Here is an 18,180-nt window from a genome sequence, read left to right as displayed (position 1 = left end):
CATATATGCATAAATCTGTTGAATGCTGCTTTTTAAAACCAAACTGATTATCAGAGATTGTGACTTCACATCTTTGCAGTATGATGCATTCACATATTTTTGAAATAATAGTCGTAAGAGCTATTGGTCTTTAGTTATTTTTGTCTGCCAGGTTACCCATTTTGATTTTTAGGAGTGGTATAATGGTAACTTTTGTGAAATCATCTGGTACAATGTTATGCACAAACATACAATTAAATAAAATCATCAAAAGCACATGAAGTCTAGTATCTGAAAATATAAAATGTTCCACATATAAAAAATCTGATCCTGGACATTTACCACCTTTTTGCCTTGTTATTGCACTTTGGATTTCAGATCAGATAATGTGATTACTTCAGTACAAGCAGAAGGTGCATTCAATGCTGAAAGCACATGCTTCTTATTCGATTCATTGTTAACACTATTGAGCAAGTCTTCAAAATGATTTTTCCACGTGTTGCATGTATTATTCTGACCAAGGTTCCCAATTCAGATTGGTAGTTTATTTGAAGTTGTCATAGTATTTTGTTTAACTTGCTTCCAGAATTCACGTTGGTCGACATTTTCAAATTTTTGTGCTAGCGAGTCTGCTCTATGTTTTACTTCCTCCTTCTTACATAATCTAAGAGCATATTTGTATTGTGCTCTTGTTTGGCGCATTTGGTTACTGAGATGGCCGTGACGAGGTTTACCGTTATCACGCCACATAAGGTAAGCATTTCATGCGAAATCGTGTAGTTTTTTGACACAGTCATTCCAGCCTGGAATAACCCGGTGACCACGTTTGGATTTACTAGTCAAGCTATTACCAGAGTTTGACAAAGTTTTTACTATATCAGTGTATAAACCATTTATCTGTTTCATATGCGCCTGGTTAGTGTAGCCATGGTCATTACAGATCGCAACACAATGTGGGACCTCAGTCTTGTTTAATAAGAATGCAGAAGTCTGAGTATAATTCAGTTTTTTGTCAGAAGTAAGGTCTGACCAGTTGATGTTGTATTTCAAGTTTAAGAGTTAATTGGGGCAAGGTAAAAATTTGGGAAGCAAATCAGTCTTGATAGTCATTAAATAAAGTAGGATGATGGTCGGACCCTACTAGGGTGTGATGTATTCTCGTATCACTTATAACGGAATGAGCAGACTGTGTAGAGACACAGTGATCCAGCCAAGACACTGTATTGTGTGAATCACTGACGTAAGTAAAATTTGTTGTGTGGTCTACTATTAGCTTTAAGTCCGATATGATATAACCATATTTGTCACAGAATAGGCGAAGTTCATCTCCAAAGGGTATTGATTCTAGCATATTTGCATTCCAATCTCCTACTACATAAGCATGTAGAGTATTAGCATTTTCTATGGTAGAATTAATTTTGCCCAAATAATCTATAAATTCCCCAAAATTTTCCACAAGATCACAAGGTAAATAGATATTGACAAAAAGCAAGGAGGAATCCCCCATATGGATAGTAATACCTATTAGTCTGGGATCATCGAGATGAATATCATTAGAAGATTTAATCGATGATTCCCCTGATCCATAGAACTCATCGTGTACAGATGAGAGACAGTCTAACTCACTGTCGAGAAGCCACAATTCTTGTAAGAAAACAAATATCGGAAATATCACATAAAGTTCTTACATTTTGTATATTTCTTGTTAATGTTATTGTTATTGTGGGGTTTAATGCCATTTCTCAGCACACAATAGGTTATGCATGGCGACCAGTAAAAATGGTGGAGGAAGAACCTGGGAAAACCCCGGAAAGAACCACCGACCCACAAGAAGCTACTGGCAAGTTTTCTCACATACCCACATTGGCCGAATCTTAGACTCGAACCCACGCAGACAGAGGTGAGATGGCAGTGATCCATAATGGCGAGTCCTTTAGACCACTCGGCCACTCGGGGCCCCCAATCTGTGAACGACAGTTATAAAAAGAAATACGTAAAGTATCCATTACGTATATTTGAGTCCAATTTTTGGAGATGATGGCTCAATTCCAACTTTGATATTAGTCTCTAACTAAGGCGTTTCTTGGCCATGTACCCACGTTCATCATCACATTGCGCGTAGGGTTATTGCATGTGATTTTGAAGCTGGCATAGGTAATAAATTTCGGTTGTAGTTTTTCCACCTAGGTGGGCTTAACTCCAGAGTAATGCTCAATATGCGAAGAAATGTCATATTCCCTCGTTTCAGGGGCAAGTCTTGTCACGAATATGCATCGCTGTCGCATTGGATGCACTGTACACAAATTTGAAGATGCTGCTTTTCCTATGATAACACTTCCACACCTTCTTAGAAACTAGTGTGTGGATTGGACATTCATGAACATATTAAGCCATCTTTGATGCAGATTTGTGCGCAATGTTTTATGTGGAAATGCTGACAGAGGTCGTTATTCTGCAGAGAGCTTGTGACTTTAGCAAAAGTTTTATCGTTTTCCAAATTCTTTTCTTGGGCGTTGGTGTCTTCTGAACACGCGACCATTTTTAATGTGGTTGTGCTGTGGTTAAATTTGCCATCATCTGATTTATTATTATCATGAATTTCTGCTGTTGTATCCCATTAAGCAGAGCAGGTCTTATTTGCACTAACCCGAGTCTCTTTGCAGTTTGAGTCCATGCATTGCACATCTTCGCGTGTGCTACTAGTAACAGTTCTTTCTTTTAAATGGCTGGGATCAGGGATATTCGACGTTGACCTACATGGTTGACTTTTCAGCTCATAATTTGTTATACTGTAGCCTCCGATTGCAGATGAAGTCTTATTGAGAACAATGTCAGACTGAACTGTGTTCTAATTGTCAACGTGGGGAGGCAATGTACTTTTGACTGTCGAACGTGGCTGGGTTTTTCACATAAACGTTGCATTGCACATAACGTCTCCACCTGGACTGACTTAAGTATGTCCACCGAATGTTTCACATTTTCCATGTCCTTCAATAAAATTGACATGCTCACATAATTGTAAGATACAGGTGGCAACTTTGAAAGATCCAATGCACAAAAACATGGTATGTCATTTGGGTCTGTGGACAGAAATAAATGCAATATATCTTTCATATTATTAATATATTTATCCGTACCCTTCCTCTTTATCATTCTCTCAACTGTTTGTACCACTGAGAGCAAGGTCCGTTTTGCAGCCTCAGTGTCACTGTCACAGTATGTGTCCACACACAGCTTCACAATAAAATCGTATGGCAATGTGATCATTTTGTTTTGTACAAAATAAGTTCATTCACCATTATTGACGAGCTATCAACGAACCATAGTCGTTCGTAATCTGCCACCATATTTACAGGGCTTCTCGTCACCCTAGGAAATCTTTTCAGTTCACTTTTCATGCAAAAGAATAAATCTCCCTGACACAAATGACCAGGAGAGGTTCCACAATCTTCACACTGCATGTCGAAAGTTAAAATTTCATGGGATAGGTTAAAATAACAACTGATAGATAGATAGATAGATAGATTTCATAGATATCTCTTTTATTATGGTAGAACTGTAAAATTTGATTTGTTGTTTACATCTCTCATCTTGTATTAAAATATTTTCTTACCTGGAAAGCAGTTTAAATATAGTATCAGAATCATTTTCTTTCTATTTCAGCCCCTGTAGTTCTTCTGCCAGACATATCAAACCGTTTTACACCAGCCCAAATGGATGTTCCCACTCCAGCCCCAACAGCAGATGTCATGCAAGCCCCAGCATCTGGCTCCACATCATCCACGACTGTTGGTCTTATTCAAGCCCCAACAACAAATGCCTCACCATCCACAACAACTGGATCTGCTTCACCCATTACATCCAGTTCCAAAACATCTGATATCATGCAAATTTCAATATCCAGTTTTGCAATGATTGATGTCATGCAAGCTCCAATATCAGAATCCACAACAGATAATACCATGCAAATTCCAGCATCAGAATCCACAACTGCTGATGCCATACACATTCCAGCATCAGCTTCCACAATAGCTGATGTTATGTCAGTCCCAACATCTGGTTCCGCACTATCCACAATGAATGGTTTCATGCAAGCCTCAACTGGTTCTGCACCATCCCTAACATCCACAACAGCTGAGGTCATGCAAACAGCAGCATCAAGTTCCATCACAACTGATGTCATGCAAGCCTCAGCATTTGGATCCACTTCAACTAATGTAATGCCAGCCACAATGTCTGCTTCCATACCAGCCACAAAGACAAGTTCCTCACCATGCCCAACATCCACTCCCACAACAGCTTTTATCATGCAAGCCCCAGCATCAGGATCAACAACAACTGATGTCATGCAAGCCCCAGCATCTGGTTCCATACCATCCACAACAACTGGATCCACACCATGCCCAATATCCACTCCCACAACAGCTATTCTCATGCAATCCCAAACATCAGCATCAACAACAACGGATGTCATGCAGTGCCCAGCATCTGGTTCCACAACTAATGTCAAGCAAACCCCAACATCCAGTTCCACAACAACTCATGTCACACAACCCCCATCAGTTGATGATACTGACAGGTTTATGCACATTGCATGTCTCTTGGTAAATGTTGGATCGAGGGTCCTTAGACGGCTCCTGCTTTATCATACAGTTACTCCAAACTGCACTCTTGACCAGTTTCTTGCCAACAACAAAATAGATATTGACGATCTAAGGAAGAGCAGAATACTAAATAAATCACAAATGAACATCTTGTTTCCACAGGGCGGAAGTACCAACCTGGGTGATTATGATATTACACTTTTATCTGCCTTATTTACAAACATTGTGCTTACTGTAAGTCAGCAGCAATTGAACATGATACATGTTTTGAGAGACAAAAGAAATGAAATATTTGCTCATGCAAAATCAGTTACGGTGGGTTCAAATGATTACCAGACATTTTGGAACGACATATGCATAACACTGGTGGCTCTGAGTAAGCAGTGTGGAGACCCAGATTTTGAAAATGAAATATTACGAGAGATTCAATGCATCCAGTTATCAACAGTTCAAGGTACATCTTTCCTTGACACACTACAGACACACCCCAGAAGGATTGAAACTCTTGAAAGACTTGTGCAGATTTTGATTTCAAGCCAATCTCAAGCATCCAAGAAAGAATCGGATGACAGTGATTCGTAATCTTCGTCAGAAGCAATCAGTATGGAAAAGCTATAGTTGATGTCATGAAATCAGGAGAACCAATCAGTATGGAAAACCAACAGATTATGTCATGCAAACATGAGTTAGTGTACAGATATGTGATTGCACAAAATCAAGCTCCATCACTGTGGCATTCGTATAGTAAGCCAGTCCACTAGATTAATTTGAGGATTTTGCAATACATGATTGCAGACATTGTTATTGGTTGTAATTAGTATAAATAAGTTATCATGCAATGATGCGATTAAGAGTTCATATTTAACCTTGAGCCCCTTGATCTTGAGTCCAGATAAATAATAAATATATCTCCAGACCTAATTGTCAACCTCTTAACTAGAGGATTTTGCAAATCTTGATTACAGACATCATTATAAGTTGTAAATATAACTGTATGCATTCTGCATTAGTATCTCTTAGTGGCAACTCTTATAGCTACAATAAGCTATCATGCAATGCTGTGATTATGACTTTAAAGTTAAGACCTAATTTTCAGCTCCAGGATCCTGGGTTCACATATGACATGAGTGTGATTTCAGACTTTAATGATCAGCCCCAGGATCATTAGTTCAGGTGTGCAATAATTTTTTACTTTAAACCTAATATTCAACCTCTGGATTCTGAGTTCATATATGTCATGATGATGAATACAAACGTGATTGTAAACCTCTGGATTCTGAGTTCAGATATATCATGATGATGATGACTAGATACGTGATTGTAAACCTCTGGATTCTGAGTTCAGATATATCATGATGATGACTACAGACGTGATTGTAAACCTCTGGATTCTGAGTTCAGATATATCATGATGATGACTAGAGACGTGATTGTAAACCTCTGAATTCTGAGTTCAGATATGTCATAATGATGATGACTAGAGACGTGATTGTAAACCTCTGGATTCTGAGTTCAGATATGTCATAATGATGATGACTAGAGACGTGATTGTAAACCTCTGGATTCTGAGTTCAGATATATCGTGATGATGACTAGAGACGTGATTGTAAACCTCTGGATTCTGAGTTCAGATATATCACGATGATGACTACAGACTTGATTGTAAACCTCTGGATTCTGAGTTCAGATATGTCATGACTATTACCTTAAATCTAGAATTAAGTCCCTGGATCCTTGGATAGATTTAATGATAATCACATTTGGCATATGGCTGTTTACTATGCTGATGTGGTTACCTGGCATATGGCTGTTTACTATGCTGATGTGGTTACTTGGCATATGGCTGTTTACTATGCTGATGTGGTTACCTGGCATATGGCTGTTTACTATGCTGATGTGGTTACCTGGTATATGGCTGTTTACTATGCTGATGTGGTTACCTGGTATATGGCTGTTTACTATGCTGATGTGGTTACCTGGCATATGGCTGTTTACTATGCTGATGTGGTTACCTGGCATATGGCTGTTTACTATGCTGATGTGGTTACCATTCAAACTGTTCAGCGGTGTTTTGTTTTCCTCTTGAATAAACTATTAATTTGTCATTTCACTCTGCTAGGTTTGAATAGGAAGGAATTTTATCACATTCAAAATGCATGATATCAAACAATTATCTATTATCAAAGTCATAGTCTTATAATCTCAACATATGTTATGTACTTGAACCTGCAGTACATAAACATTAATCTTCTAACCTAATGCAAAAGATATGATTGCTTAAATTGACCAATCAGATGACTCCATTCTAGGGACAAATCATCCATTCGGGTTTGAAACACTCATGATCATCTCAGCTGATCAAAAATATTACAAGAATATGAAATGGCTGCCTTCATGATGCATTTAGGATTCAATTAGAACAAGTAAATTTTTCACATTTTTGTTCTTAGCTTTAATATTTCACTAACCTGAGTAGCCATGCAAATAAGAAAGTTATAGATTGATACTTGATAAAAACTAGTTTGTATTGAGCGTTACTACTGGTTACAGTGCTGCCCCTGTGATATCATTCATATTGTATTTGCTTTGTAATACCAGTAAATCATCTGTTATGATATGATCCACGTGTGATGCAGAGAGAAAACAATTAGAGTTCTCTATGAACTGTCAAGTACTTTTCTGATTTTATCTTTTATTTTATTAAATTTAGTGGTCATCTGGCCATGCAGGAAAGACAGAATAACTGCTCATAATGGGAATTTATAAGTGTTGTATGTTGCTCCTGTTCACGATACCTGTGTGTGTGTGTGTTTATGTGAATGTGTGTGTTTTTGGAGTTTTAACATAGCTTTAACAATAGTTTGGTCATATTGCTATGATGTCTGCAATGTGTCAGTCTACATTCATGTCTAGCACTTGAGCATTATGTCGCAGTTATGTATCATCTGTCCCACTCTCACATTATCCTGACACTAGGCCAGCGAGTCCTAATACTAATTTTTAATGCTGAGCGCCATGCGAGGCAGCTGCTAGTACCTATTTTACAAGATTTTGGTATGACTCGGCCGGGGTTGTAACCCGCAACCTTCCTCATCCAAGGCAGGCACTAGGACACTGGAGCGGTCGATACTAGCAATTATTTGTACTTTTATTTGCTTTCATATACTGGTAAATGATTGTTTATGTTGTTGGATGTTGATATGCATCACTATTTTAAATATTGTAGCAATAAGAAACATATGTTTGTTTAATATAAACATAAATTTATACATTTTTAGCTCACTAAACCGCAAGGCCAGTTGAAATTGTATCATGTCCCTGAATCAGTCATTAATCCATCAGTAATTGCTTGTTCCATTCTGTAAGCCATATTTCTGATTGAATTTAAATAAAACATAGAATATAAACTTGTTCACCAAGACCTTGGAGGAGTTTGATAAAGAACAAAATACACTCATAATTGAGGCCATATTCCTGATTGAATATTAATCTCTTAATGCTGTGCACCAAGCGAAGGAGCTGCTAGTACCATTTTTATGTCTTTGGTATGACTCGGCTTGAGTTTTAACCCGAGACCTTCTGCATCCAAGGTGGGCAGTCTAACCAATAAGCCACTGGAGTGGTCCATACTTGCAGTTATTTGTTCTTTTACTTGCTTTGATATACTGGTAAGTGATTGTTTTTGTGTTGTTGGATGTTGATATGCATAAATATTTTAAATATTTTAGCAATAAGAAGCATATGGTTTTTTAATATTAACATGGTTAGCAATAGGAAAAACGATGGCATTTTCAATTTGGAATGAAATTTTAATTGAGTGTAGAAGAGTGTCAGTTCATGAATGGTTCAGAGCTTTATTCAATGCAGAATAACTCATTTATACATTTTTAGTTCATTAAACCATAATTGCTTGTTCCATTCTGGAAGCCATATTTCTGATTGAATTCAAATAAAACTTAGAATATAAACTTATTCACTAAGATCTTGGATGAGTTCGATAAAGAACAAAATACACTCATAATTGAGGCCATATTCCTGATTGAAATTTGATAAAACTTAGAATATAAACTTACATTACTAAGATCATGAATGAGTTTGATAAAGAGCAAAATTGAGGTAATTTGGAATCTGATTGACTGAACTTGTTACCATGCTTTCGGACAATTTTCTGGCTTGAATTTGTTCCAACTTGGGATAAAAGTCTTTATCACACAGGTTTGATATTGAGCAAGTTCCGCATAAACCAGTGGGACAGTCTACATCCTATTTATTGAGCTTTTTAGTACTCTGTATGCCCTAGTTTTATATACAGTGTTACTGTTATGTTCTTACACTACTACATATGCCTGCTCTTTGGTTACATTATGTTGGCCAGGTAAGTGATGTCAGGCTACCTTGGTACTCTTGTTTCTGCCCATTTAGTATAGTTACGATTTGATAATTATTTCCAATTCATTTGCATATAGTAGTTCTTTTACAGTAGGAAATATACATTTTGTGAGATTGTAAGGTTTGAGTAATTTTCCAGTTTGCATTGTTAACCAGCTGTACTGATATAAGAAACATCCATTTAATATGGAGAATGGGTTATGTTTCTGATTTTCTTATTTAAACTATTTTGAAGCATTATTTTTTTATTAAAAATCCTGGACCAGACTCCCGCTTCTCAATATTAAATGGCAGATTGCTTAGTGGCAGTTTTATTTGAAGTTAGGGAAAGTATTTAGACTGAGATATGTTTAAAATAGCTGACAGAGAACTGCATTACTTCTATAAGTATTTTGTATGTAAAATGATTGTTTCATTTTTTGACAGAAATGGAGTAAAAGTTGTTATTAGGTGTTGGATGGGTTGAATTATTTCCTTGAAGTTTTTTGATAGAAAGTGAATTTGTTCAAGAGATTTATTTTTTATCTATGGTGTTTTAAAGCCAAGACTCGTTTGATGGCAGTAGTTCTACAAGCTCAGCATATATGTGCTGATTACAAACTAAACTACAGAAGTTAAGGAAAGGAGAAAGACTGTAGATCTTTAATATATACAATTATTGTGCAAACTAATATATATTGCTCATAGGGCAGAAGACCTTAAAAGACAGTTGTCCATTACAGTTATTGTAAAAATGTATGTGCTGATTACAAACTAATCTACAGAAGTTAAGAAAATGACAAATGCTGTAGAATGTTTACTGTACAATCTCGTCTCTACTGCTCATATGCCAAAATAGCTTAGGGGATAGTTGTCCATCATAACTATTGTACAGTCTCTTATCGCTATCGCTTATGATAAGTTGTCCATTACAATTATTGTATAGTCTTTTACCTCTATTGCTTATTATGTAGTTGTCCATTACAGTTGTTGTATAGTCTTTTACCTCAATTGCTTATGATATTGTTGTCCATTACAATTGTTGTATAGTCTTTTACCTCAATTGCATATGATATTGTTGTCCATTACAGTAGTTTTACAGTCTTTTACCTCTATTGCTTATGGTTATGATATGATTGTCCATTACAGTTGTTCTATAGTATTGTATATCTGTTGCTCATCGCCAGAAGAGTTTATGGTATGGTTATCCATTACATTATTGTATTGTCTTTTATCTCTGTTGATTTATAGCCTAGATGTTTCGGTTTATTCTAAATGAAAATGGTCCACTCTGACATCCACTAAATCTGCCATCTTGAAACTCTTGTATTCACTTCTGCATAGAAATGGAAGATTATATCTACATGGAGTTTTATTAAGAAGATTTATGTCATTTGGTTGGCTGTAAATGAAAACAATGCCCATCTTACACTCTAGTAGAACACCGTGACAGCCAACTTGAAAATTGTGTAATCACTGTTCATGAATTGATGGCCATAACATCATGGGTTTTTCACCAAAAGACATATTGTATTTAGCTGGTCCAAAACAAAAATGGTAACATTCTTACATCCAACATGTCTGCCACAATATTCAGACAATAGAGTGTCAGTCCCTTTAAGGGACTCGATATTATTTATTATATGGGAAAAATGAAGCATGATATCAATAGAAATTCATGCTAGGGACCGGACCGAACAACACTTTTTAATTTTATAAAAGAGAAATTGCTTGAACAAGACCAGGAGAGGCACATGTGTTTCTTACCCTAGGGTTTGTGATTGCTCTCTACGACCCAGCTCTCTGAACATTTATTAGCAACGTGAAAAGTTGTAAAGCTATGGATATGTTTCTACAATATATATCACTGTAAGACATGGAGCATGTGATTTGTGATAGTGCTAAAATACTGACGAGTCTAATGACTACAGTATCATACTCACCATAAAACTTGGAGCTTGTGATCTTGTGACCAGCATACTGACTATAGTATTATACTATAATGTGATATAGGTATGGTAATTAGAATGCTATAGTATTATACTATAATGTGATGTAGGTATGGTAATTAGAATACTATAGTATTATAATATGTGATGTAGGTATGGTAATTAGAATACTATAGTATTATACTATAATGTGATGTAGGTATGGTAATTAGAATACTATAGTATTATACTATAATGAGATGTAGGTATGGTAATTAGAATACTATAGTATTATAATATGTGATGTAGGTATGGTAATTTGAATACTATAGTATTATACTATAATGTGATGTAAGTATGGTAATTAGAATACTATAGTATTATAATATGTGATGTAGGTATGGTAATTTGAATACTATATTATTATAATATGTGATGTAGGTATGGTAATTAGAATACTATAGTATTATAATATGTGATGTAGGTATGGTAATTAGAATACTATAGTATTATACTATAATGAGATGTAGGTATGGTAATTAGAATACTATAGTATTATAATATGTGATGTAGGTATGGTAATTTGAATACTATAGTATTATACTATAATGTGATGTAAGTATGGTAATTAGAATACTATAGTATTATACTATGTGATGTAGGTATGGTAATTAGAATACTATAGTATTATACTATAATGAGATGTAGGTATGGTAATTAGAATACTATAGTATTATAATATGTGATGTAGGTATGGTAATTTGAATACTATAGTATTATACTATAATGTGATGTAAGTATGGTAATTAGAATACTATAGTATTATACTATGTGATGTAGGTATGGTAATTAGAATACTATAGTATTATAATATGTGATGTAGGTATGGTAATTTGAATACTATAGTATTATACTATAATGTCATGTAGGTATGGTAATTAGAATACAGTTTCATGAAAAATCTTGCCATTGTTTTTAGTTTGTTCATAATGTATTAACTCCCTTGACAATAACATGTACTTTGCCCATATCATTGACTTTTATCATAAAAATGAGCAGGTGTATAAACCGTATGGACAGTGGTCAGTAGCTTCAACTTAAAGCACTTGGTCTGCACTTGTATTGGTCAGCAAAACATGGACATGAGCAGACTAATCAACCTTTTAATATAAATCTGTGATTTGGGGTTGGAATTGCAGTGTGCAGGAAAAACCTTCAGAAGGGTGATTGACAGCACATTTAAAATGCACTAAATAATGTCAGAAAATGTACAGATCAATTCCAATATACCTATAGAAAATATTTTAGAACAAAACACAGTTAAGAAAGTTGAAAGAATCAAGTCTAGAAGACACAAAAATATGAACTTCTGTAGTAAAATGAATTCAGGACAGACCTCTCAACAGATTGCATCAAAATAATATGCTCCCATTTTCTAATACATTGGGGGCATACCAATGTAATTTGTAAAAATTATATACCACATGTTTTAGGCATATAAAACCATTTGAGCAAAAGTCAAGATTTGTTCCAGCTTCACTGAAAGCTTAAGTTGAATTAGTTATGAACTAAACCAATTTCTGGATCCACACCCGAGGTAGCTGACTGGTCAAAGGTGCTCGCTTATACAGATCACTGGCTTTTAACAACTGTCTGCATAGCTTTTAGGTCTCAGGCTTGGCCAACAAGGGTATGTGAGAAAGCCTGCCAGTAGATTCCAGTGGCTGAGTGGTTCTTCCTTAGATTTGTATGCATTTTTCATCCACCAGATAACTGGTTGCCATGTATAGCATATTATGTGCTTAAATATGGCATTAAGCCCACAACAACAACAACATATTTCTGAATTGATATCCTGCAGTTGAATTACTTGTGGATTGATGTAGATTTCTGAATAGATTTCCTACAGTTGAATTACTTGTGGATTGATGCATATTTCTTAATAGATTTCCAAGAGTTGAATTACTTGTGGATTGATGCTGATTTCTGAAAAGACGTCTTACAATTGAATTACTTGTGGATTGATGCCGATTTTTGAAAAGACTTCTCACAGTTGAATTGCTTGTGGACTAATACAAATTTCTAAGCATATTTCTTACAGTTGAATTACTTCTGGACTAACACACTTAAAACTGAATTACTTGTGGACTAACAGATTCTGAAGAGACTAAACAGCTTAATATTATGCGGACAAACAAATTTCTAAAGAGAGTATTTTTTCAGTTGAATTACTTGCTTTCCAGTGCAGATTTCTGAACAGACTTAATACAACTGAAAATTACTTGTGGACCAATACACATTTCTGAAAGGACTTGTTAGAACTGAATTACTTGTGGACCGATGCAGATGTCTGTACCGACGTTTTACACTGGATGAATTGCTTGTAGACAAATAGAGTATTAAAACATACTTTTTTTTTACAGTGGAGGAAACATCACCATGTTGATGCAGAGAGAGAACATGGTGTGAGAAGAATAGAAGTTAATCTTAGTCATGTTGATGATAGTTTAAAACTAGCCTCCAAATGGAAAAGTTAAATTGGCAGTGTGGGAGATTCCAATTAGACATAAATTACTATGCTTGTAAACACATCATGAAGGCTGTATAAAGCGATTTTCTGTTCCATCAACTTGTAACCAATAATTTCCATCTAAAATACAATGGTATACATTTGAATCATAATAATGGACTTTTTAGTGAAATGAATTTTAAGTGTTTCTACATATATTCGTTCAACCTAGTGATTATATTTCTGCTTGTAAAATCTGTTCAGGACAAGAACCCTCCATACTTTATAATGAATGTAGAAATTATTTCTGGCCAGAAATATTATTGGACTAATTAGACAACTGATCTCCAGAATTCTAAATCAATGTAGTCCTTATTACTGGCTCCAAACGCCATGATAACAGCTCAACCCAATGGTTCATCAGTGTAGACATTATCACAGACTGAAAGCAGCATTGGACAAAACTTAAGAGGATTTAAACTTGAATATTCATTATTTACAAGTCATGTAGAAGTTAAATATTGTGATGGTGATGTGAGCTGTGGTGGCTCATTGTTTAGCACACTGAATTCACATTGCAACATACCTAAATTGCTTCAGCACTAAATTATATCTTTTGTGTTCTTAAGGATTATCGAAACCGATCCAACTTAAAAAACAGGGAGGATTGCAATAAAAATGTTTGGGCACATCCAAACGACTGCTAGGCCCAAAATAAAACTGGTAGGTCCAATACAAAATGGATAAGATCAAAATAAACATAGTAGGTCAAAGCAAACATTGGTTCTACATCTGACATCTAGTATGGCAATATTGGCCATAATGAAAATGTTATCTGTATTCCTATTTAATGGGTGATTATGTCAACATTAGATTTTCTGGACAATATTTCAAAATGATGTCTGTCTTACAACTAATCTTGACTCTAAGGTGGCCAACTTACAAATATTGGTATCACTACCTTTTCTGAATGGATGTTCATATCAACATGTGATTTTCATTAATATTCATGTGATGTCTAGTTCGATCTAGATTCAAATGGCATTTATCTGACACCCAATATGGCAACCATGGCATCCATCTTAAAAATCATGTCATTGCTACAATTCCTGAATTGATGGTTATATTGACTTTTCACTTTTTAAAAAAGCTTGTTATATCTAGTTAGCTATAAATGAAAGTTGTGTTGATCAGAACTTGGGAACCAAATCTTTGTTGTTGCTACTTAATTTAAATTGATTGTCATAGCTACATACCCTATGTATTCTTGATATTAAATGGAAATTATGCCAGTCTGACATACAATATGTCCTAAATGATGGCTGGAAATTATGCCAGTCTGATGTACTGTATCGTCAGCATGATGGCTTTAAGTTATTGCAATCTGACATAATATGGCTTACATAATGGCTGGAACCTATGCCAATTAGACTGGCAATTATGCCAATCTGATATACCAGATGGCCTTTATAATGGCAGGAACCTCCACCAATAAGACTGGAAATTATGTGAATCTGATATACCACATGGCCTGCATAATGGCTGGAACCTATGCCAATCATGTGCACCTGCCAGTAAATTTAACACCTACAGACCACTGACCTTAGAATTAGAGATAATTTAATATTCATCGTTTTAAAAAAGAAATGATTTTATTTTTTATTTCTCTAAATTATTGTCAACCAGTAGAGTCTCAGTTCCTTCTATGGACTCTTGTTATACTGTACACCAGTGAAAATGTGATATTCTTGCATCTGTGTTCTTGACAGTTTATGCTTTAAATTTATATTGTATGTTGGTCAGATTCATTGAATTCTTTTTAGAGGAAACATCAGAGTATTAATTATCCTTATATACGTTCTAACCTAACTTGTATAAATATACACTTATAGTAATACTGATACCAAGTTCTAATTGTCCTTCGGTACATTTTCACCAGCCTTGTATACATATATAGCAATAATAGATACCAAGTTCTCAATGTTTATATGTACATTGCGACTTGTATGCATATATAGTAATAATGATACCACGTCCTCATTGTCCTTATGTACATTTTTACCAAACTTGTATACATATATAGTAATAACAATATCAACTTGAAGGCATTTCTAACGATCTGCTTTGATATGTGTATAACTTTGATAATTATAAGTTTTTATGGTGAGTATAGAACATTCTATATGTATTTATTTAATGCCATTACTATATATGCTGTATGCCACTTTGCATCATATTTGTCAACATCTAAGTGTCTCTTGTAACCCTTTATTAATATTTATTATCTATAACACTTCACATTAATAATGATCATGCGATTTTCAAATGTAAAAGATGTTGAACCAGGATAAATAATTTTTTATTTCCAGTTATAATGTTCCGTGTCATTTTAAAGTAGATATTCATATTATCCTTTTTATTATCCAGTACTTGAACTCGCATGTGACCTGCCATTCAATTTATCTTTCAATCACTCTTTCAGTCTGTTCTGTACTAGACCTTTCATGTGACCTGCCATTCAATTTATCTTTCAATCACTCTTTCAGTCTGTTCTGTACTAGAACTTTCATGTGACATACCATTCATTGTATCTCTCAATCATTCTAAGATGATTTAAATTTGCACCAAAGTCACCTGAGAAAAGATTTACTGAGCCATGTGATGTCTGCCTCTGCTGTGATCTTCAGGTACAGTTCACAGTAATACACTGTTATACTAATGGACAAAGAAATGCTAGATGGCTCTGCCTGTAACCTTAATGAACAAAGACTGAGTCACAGCATGGCGCTGTTGTTCTAATGGATAGAGATTGTGCAATATGGCTATCTGTCTGTAATCTTAATGAACAAAAAATGCATCACAGTAAGGTACTGTTGTACCAATGGATAAAGATTGTGCAATATGGCTCTCTGCCTGTAACATAAATAACAAAGGCAGCTATATGGTTCTCTGCCTCTAACCTGAACAAGCTGTAAAGCATTATGATTAAATTAATTTGTTAGCAGCTCAGACTCTGCAATTGTGACCACTGCCATGCAAATGAATAAATTGATTTTTAGACACCCACCATAATGGGAAGCCAGATAGGGCTAAAACAGGACACTCCCTGGTATGTACCTAATAACATAGCTTCCCACCAGGAGTCCATATGCTATTTTGTCAGCAGGAAATGAAATAGTTTGTTCTCAACCCTAGCATATAGATTAAAGTCCGTAAAATGGATAACAGAAAAAAATCTACTTAATTTACTAGACAATGGGTACATCTCAAAATATTTAGTTCCATATCTTATATTAACCCTCCATTTAACTGCTGTTCTGGCTTTAAAATACCATTCTGGGGCAGATGTAGTAATATTGTTTGGTAGGGAGGGTATAAGCAAGTATTAAAGGGTCTGTAGGATGAAACCACTATTGGGGGCACAAGGAGACAAATATCCACAAAGATCATGCGTTGAGAGTATTTCCAGGGATACTTTTAAACATCTACCCATAAAGAAAGCTTTCATTAGGAAAGATTAGAGAAAATTATTCGGGGCAATGTTCATATACATTATTTATCAAATGATAGCCAAACTCCAAAACAAAGTTTTGTATTTTATCACACAGCATCTATTTGATCTGACTGCTCCAGTGGCTTAAGTGGGGGTTTTCTTTGGCAGGGGAATATACACAGGTAGGCAAGGAGTCTGTAAGATGGAACTCCTGTTGGGGTCCAAAAGAGACAAACCTCTACAAAGATGATTCATTGCATTGAAAGTGTTTGCAAGGCATACCTTTAAACATCTACCCATAAAGAAAGCTTTCATTAGCAAACATTCTAGGTAGATGTTTCACACTCATGTGGGGGGTGTAGGGGATTTGCAATTGCAAAAACATAATTCACCAACATTTTAGATATACCATATATGTTGACAAAAATATTTTTTAAAAAATAGATCTGCGTCCATAAAGCACACCTGGCATGCATATACAAACTGTCCAAAGCATACACAATGACTGAGAAAGGGACGTAACTCTGGAAATACTTATAAGCGCATAATGAAATAAACATGTTGTTGTTGTTGTTCTAGGGTTTAACGCCATTTTTCAGCACAAGATAGGCTATACATGGCGGCCAGTATAACTGGTGGAGGAAGAACCCTGGAAAACCCAGGGAAGAACCACCGACCCACGAGAAGCTACTGGCAGGCTTTCCCACGAACCCACGCTAGCCAAGCCTTGGACTCGAACCAACGCAGACAGAGGTGAGATGGCAGTGATCCGGAACGGTGAGCGCTTTAAACCACTCGGCCACTCGGGGCCCCATGAAATAAACATTTGCAATATTCAACTGCTTTCAATAATCACTGTCACGTTTCTGGAGAATTCACCAATTGCTAGTTGCACACAAAAGAAGTATGACAAATAGTATACACGTTATCACCAGAAAGAGTCACAACTCATGAACAACAGTAATATGCATGGAACATTATATACCCACTAAAGATTTATCAGTTTTTTATGTTGATAAAGTAAATTTATTGACTGTGACCTTTGCCAAATCATGCACAAACTTTGGGCCAGGTCTGTGATGTAGAACTGATGTTACTGGACAGAAACACACCTAGTACATTCATATAATGACATGCACATTGCTGGACAGCTATCTCAGTTTTCTTAGACCTGCATCATTTTTCTAACTAATGGATTGTCTTTGCCTATGCTATTTAACAATTCTCCACCTGCGTACTCTTTTGCAACCTCTTTAGTACGTACAACCTCAATTTGATATACAGCTCAGTGGATGTATC

At 35.5% G+C, this 18,180-nt stretch overlaps 1 protein-coding gene across 5 annotated transcripts in view; it reads left to right on the top strand.

The window, feature by feature from the left end:
* Nucleotides 1-15,756, top strand: part of LOC149774801 (uncharacterized) — a 119,252-nt gene extending 103,496 nt beyond the window's left edge. For 4 of the 5 annotated variants that reach the window (XM_089944904.1, XM_089944905.1, XM_089944908.1 and 1 more), the window contains one exon: nucleotides 3,643-15,756. In XM_089944904.1, coding sequence (XP_089801030.1) covers nucleotides 3,643-5,165 — 1,523 coding nt within the window. In that variant the 3' untranslated portion in view covers nucleotides 5,166-15,756. The remainder of the gene's footprint in view (nucleotides 1-3,642) is intronic. The other variant, XM_089944907.1, reaches the window with a different exon arrangement.
* The last annotated feature ends 2,424 nt before the right edge of the window (nucleotides 15,757-18,180 follow it).

The sequence above is a fragment of the Sinohyriopsis cumingii genome, unplaced genomic scaffold (assembly GCF_028554795.1).
Source record: "Sinohyriopsis cumingii isolate HCF-2022 unplaced genomic scaffold, ASM2855479v2 utg000160l, whole genome shotgun sequence".
In the NCBI taxonomy this organism is placed as follows: Eukaryota; Metazoa; Mollusca; class Bivalvia; order Unionida; family Unionidae; genus Sinohyriopsis; species Sinohyriopsis cumingii.
The sequence above is the reverse complement of the archived record's forward strand: the minus strand, read 5'-3'. Positions and strand labels throughout refer to the sequence as shown.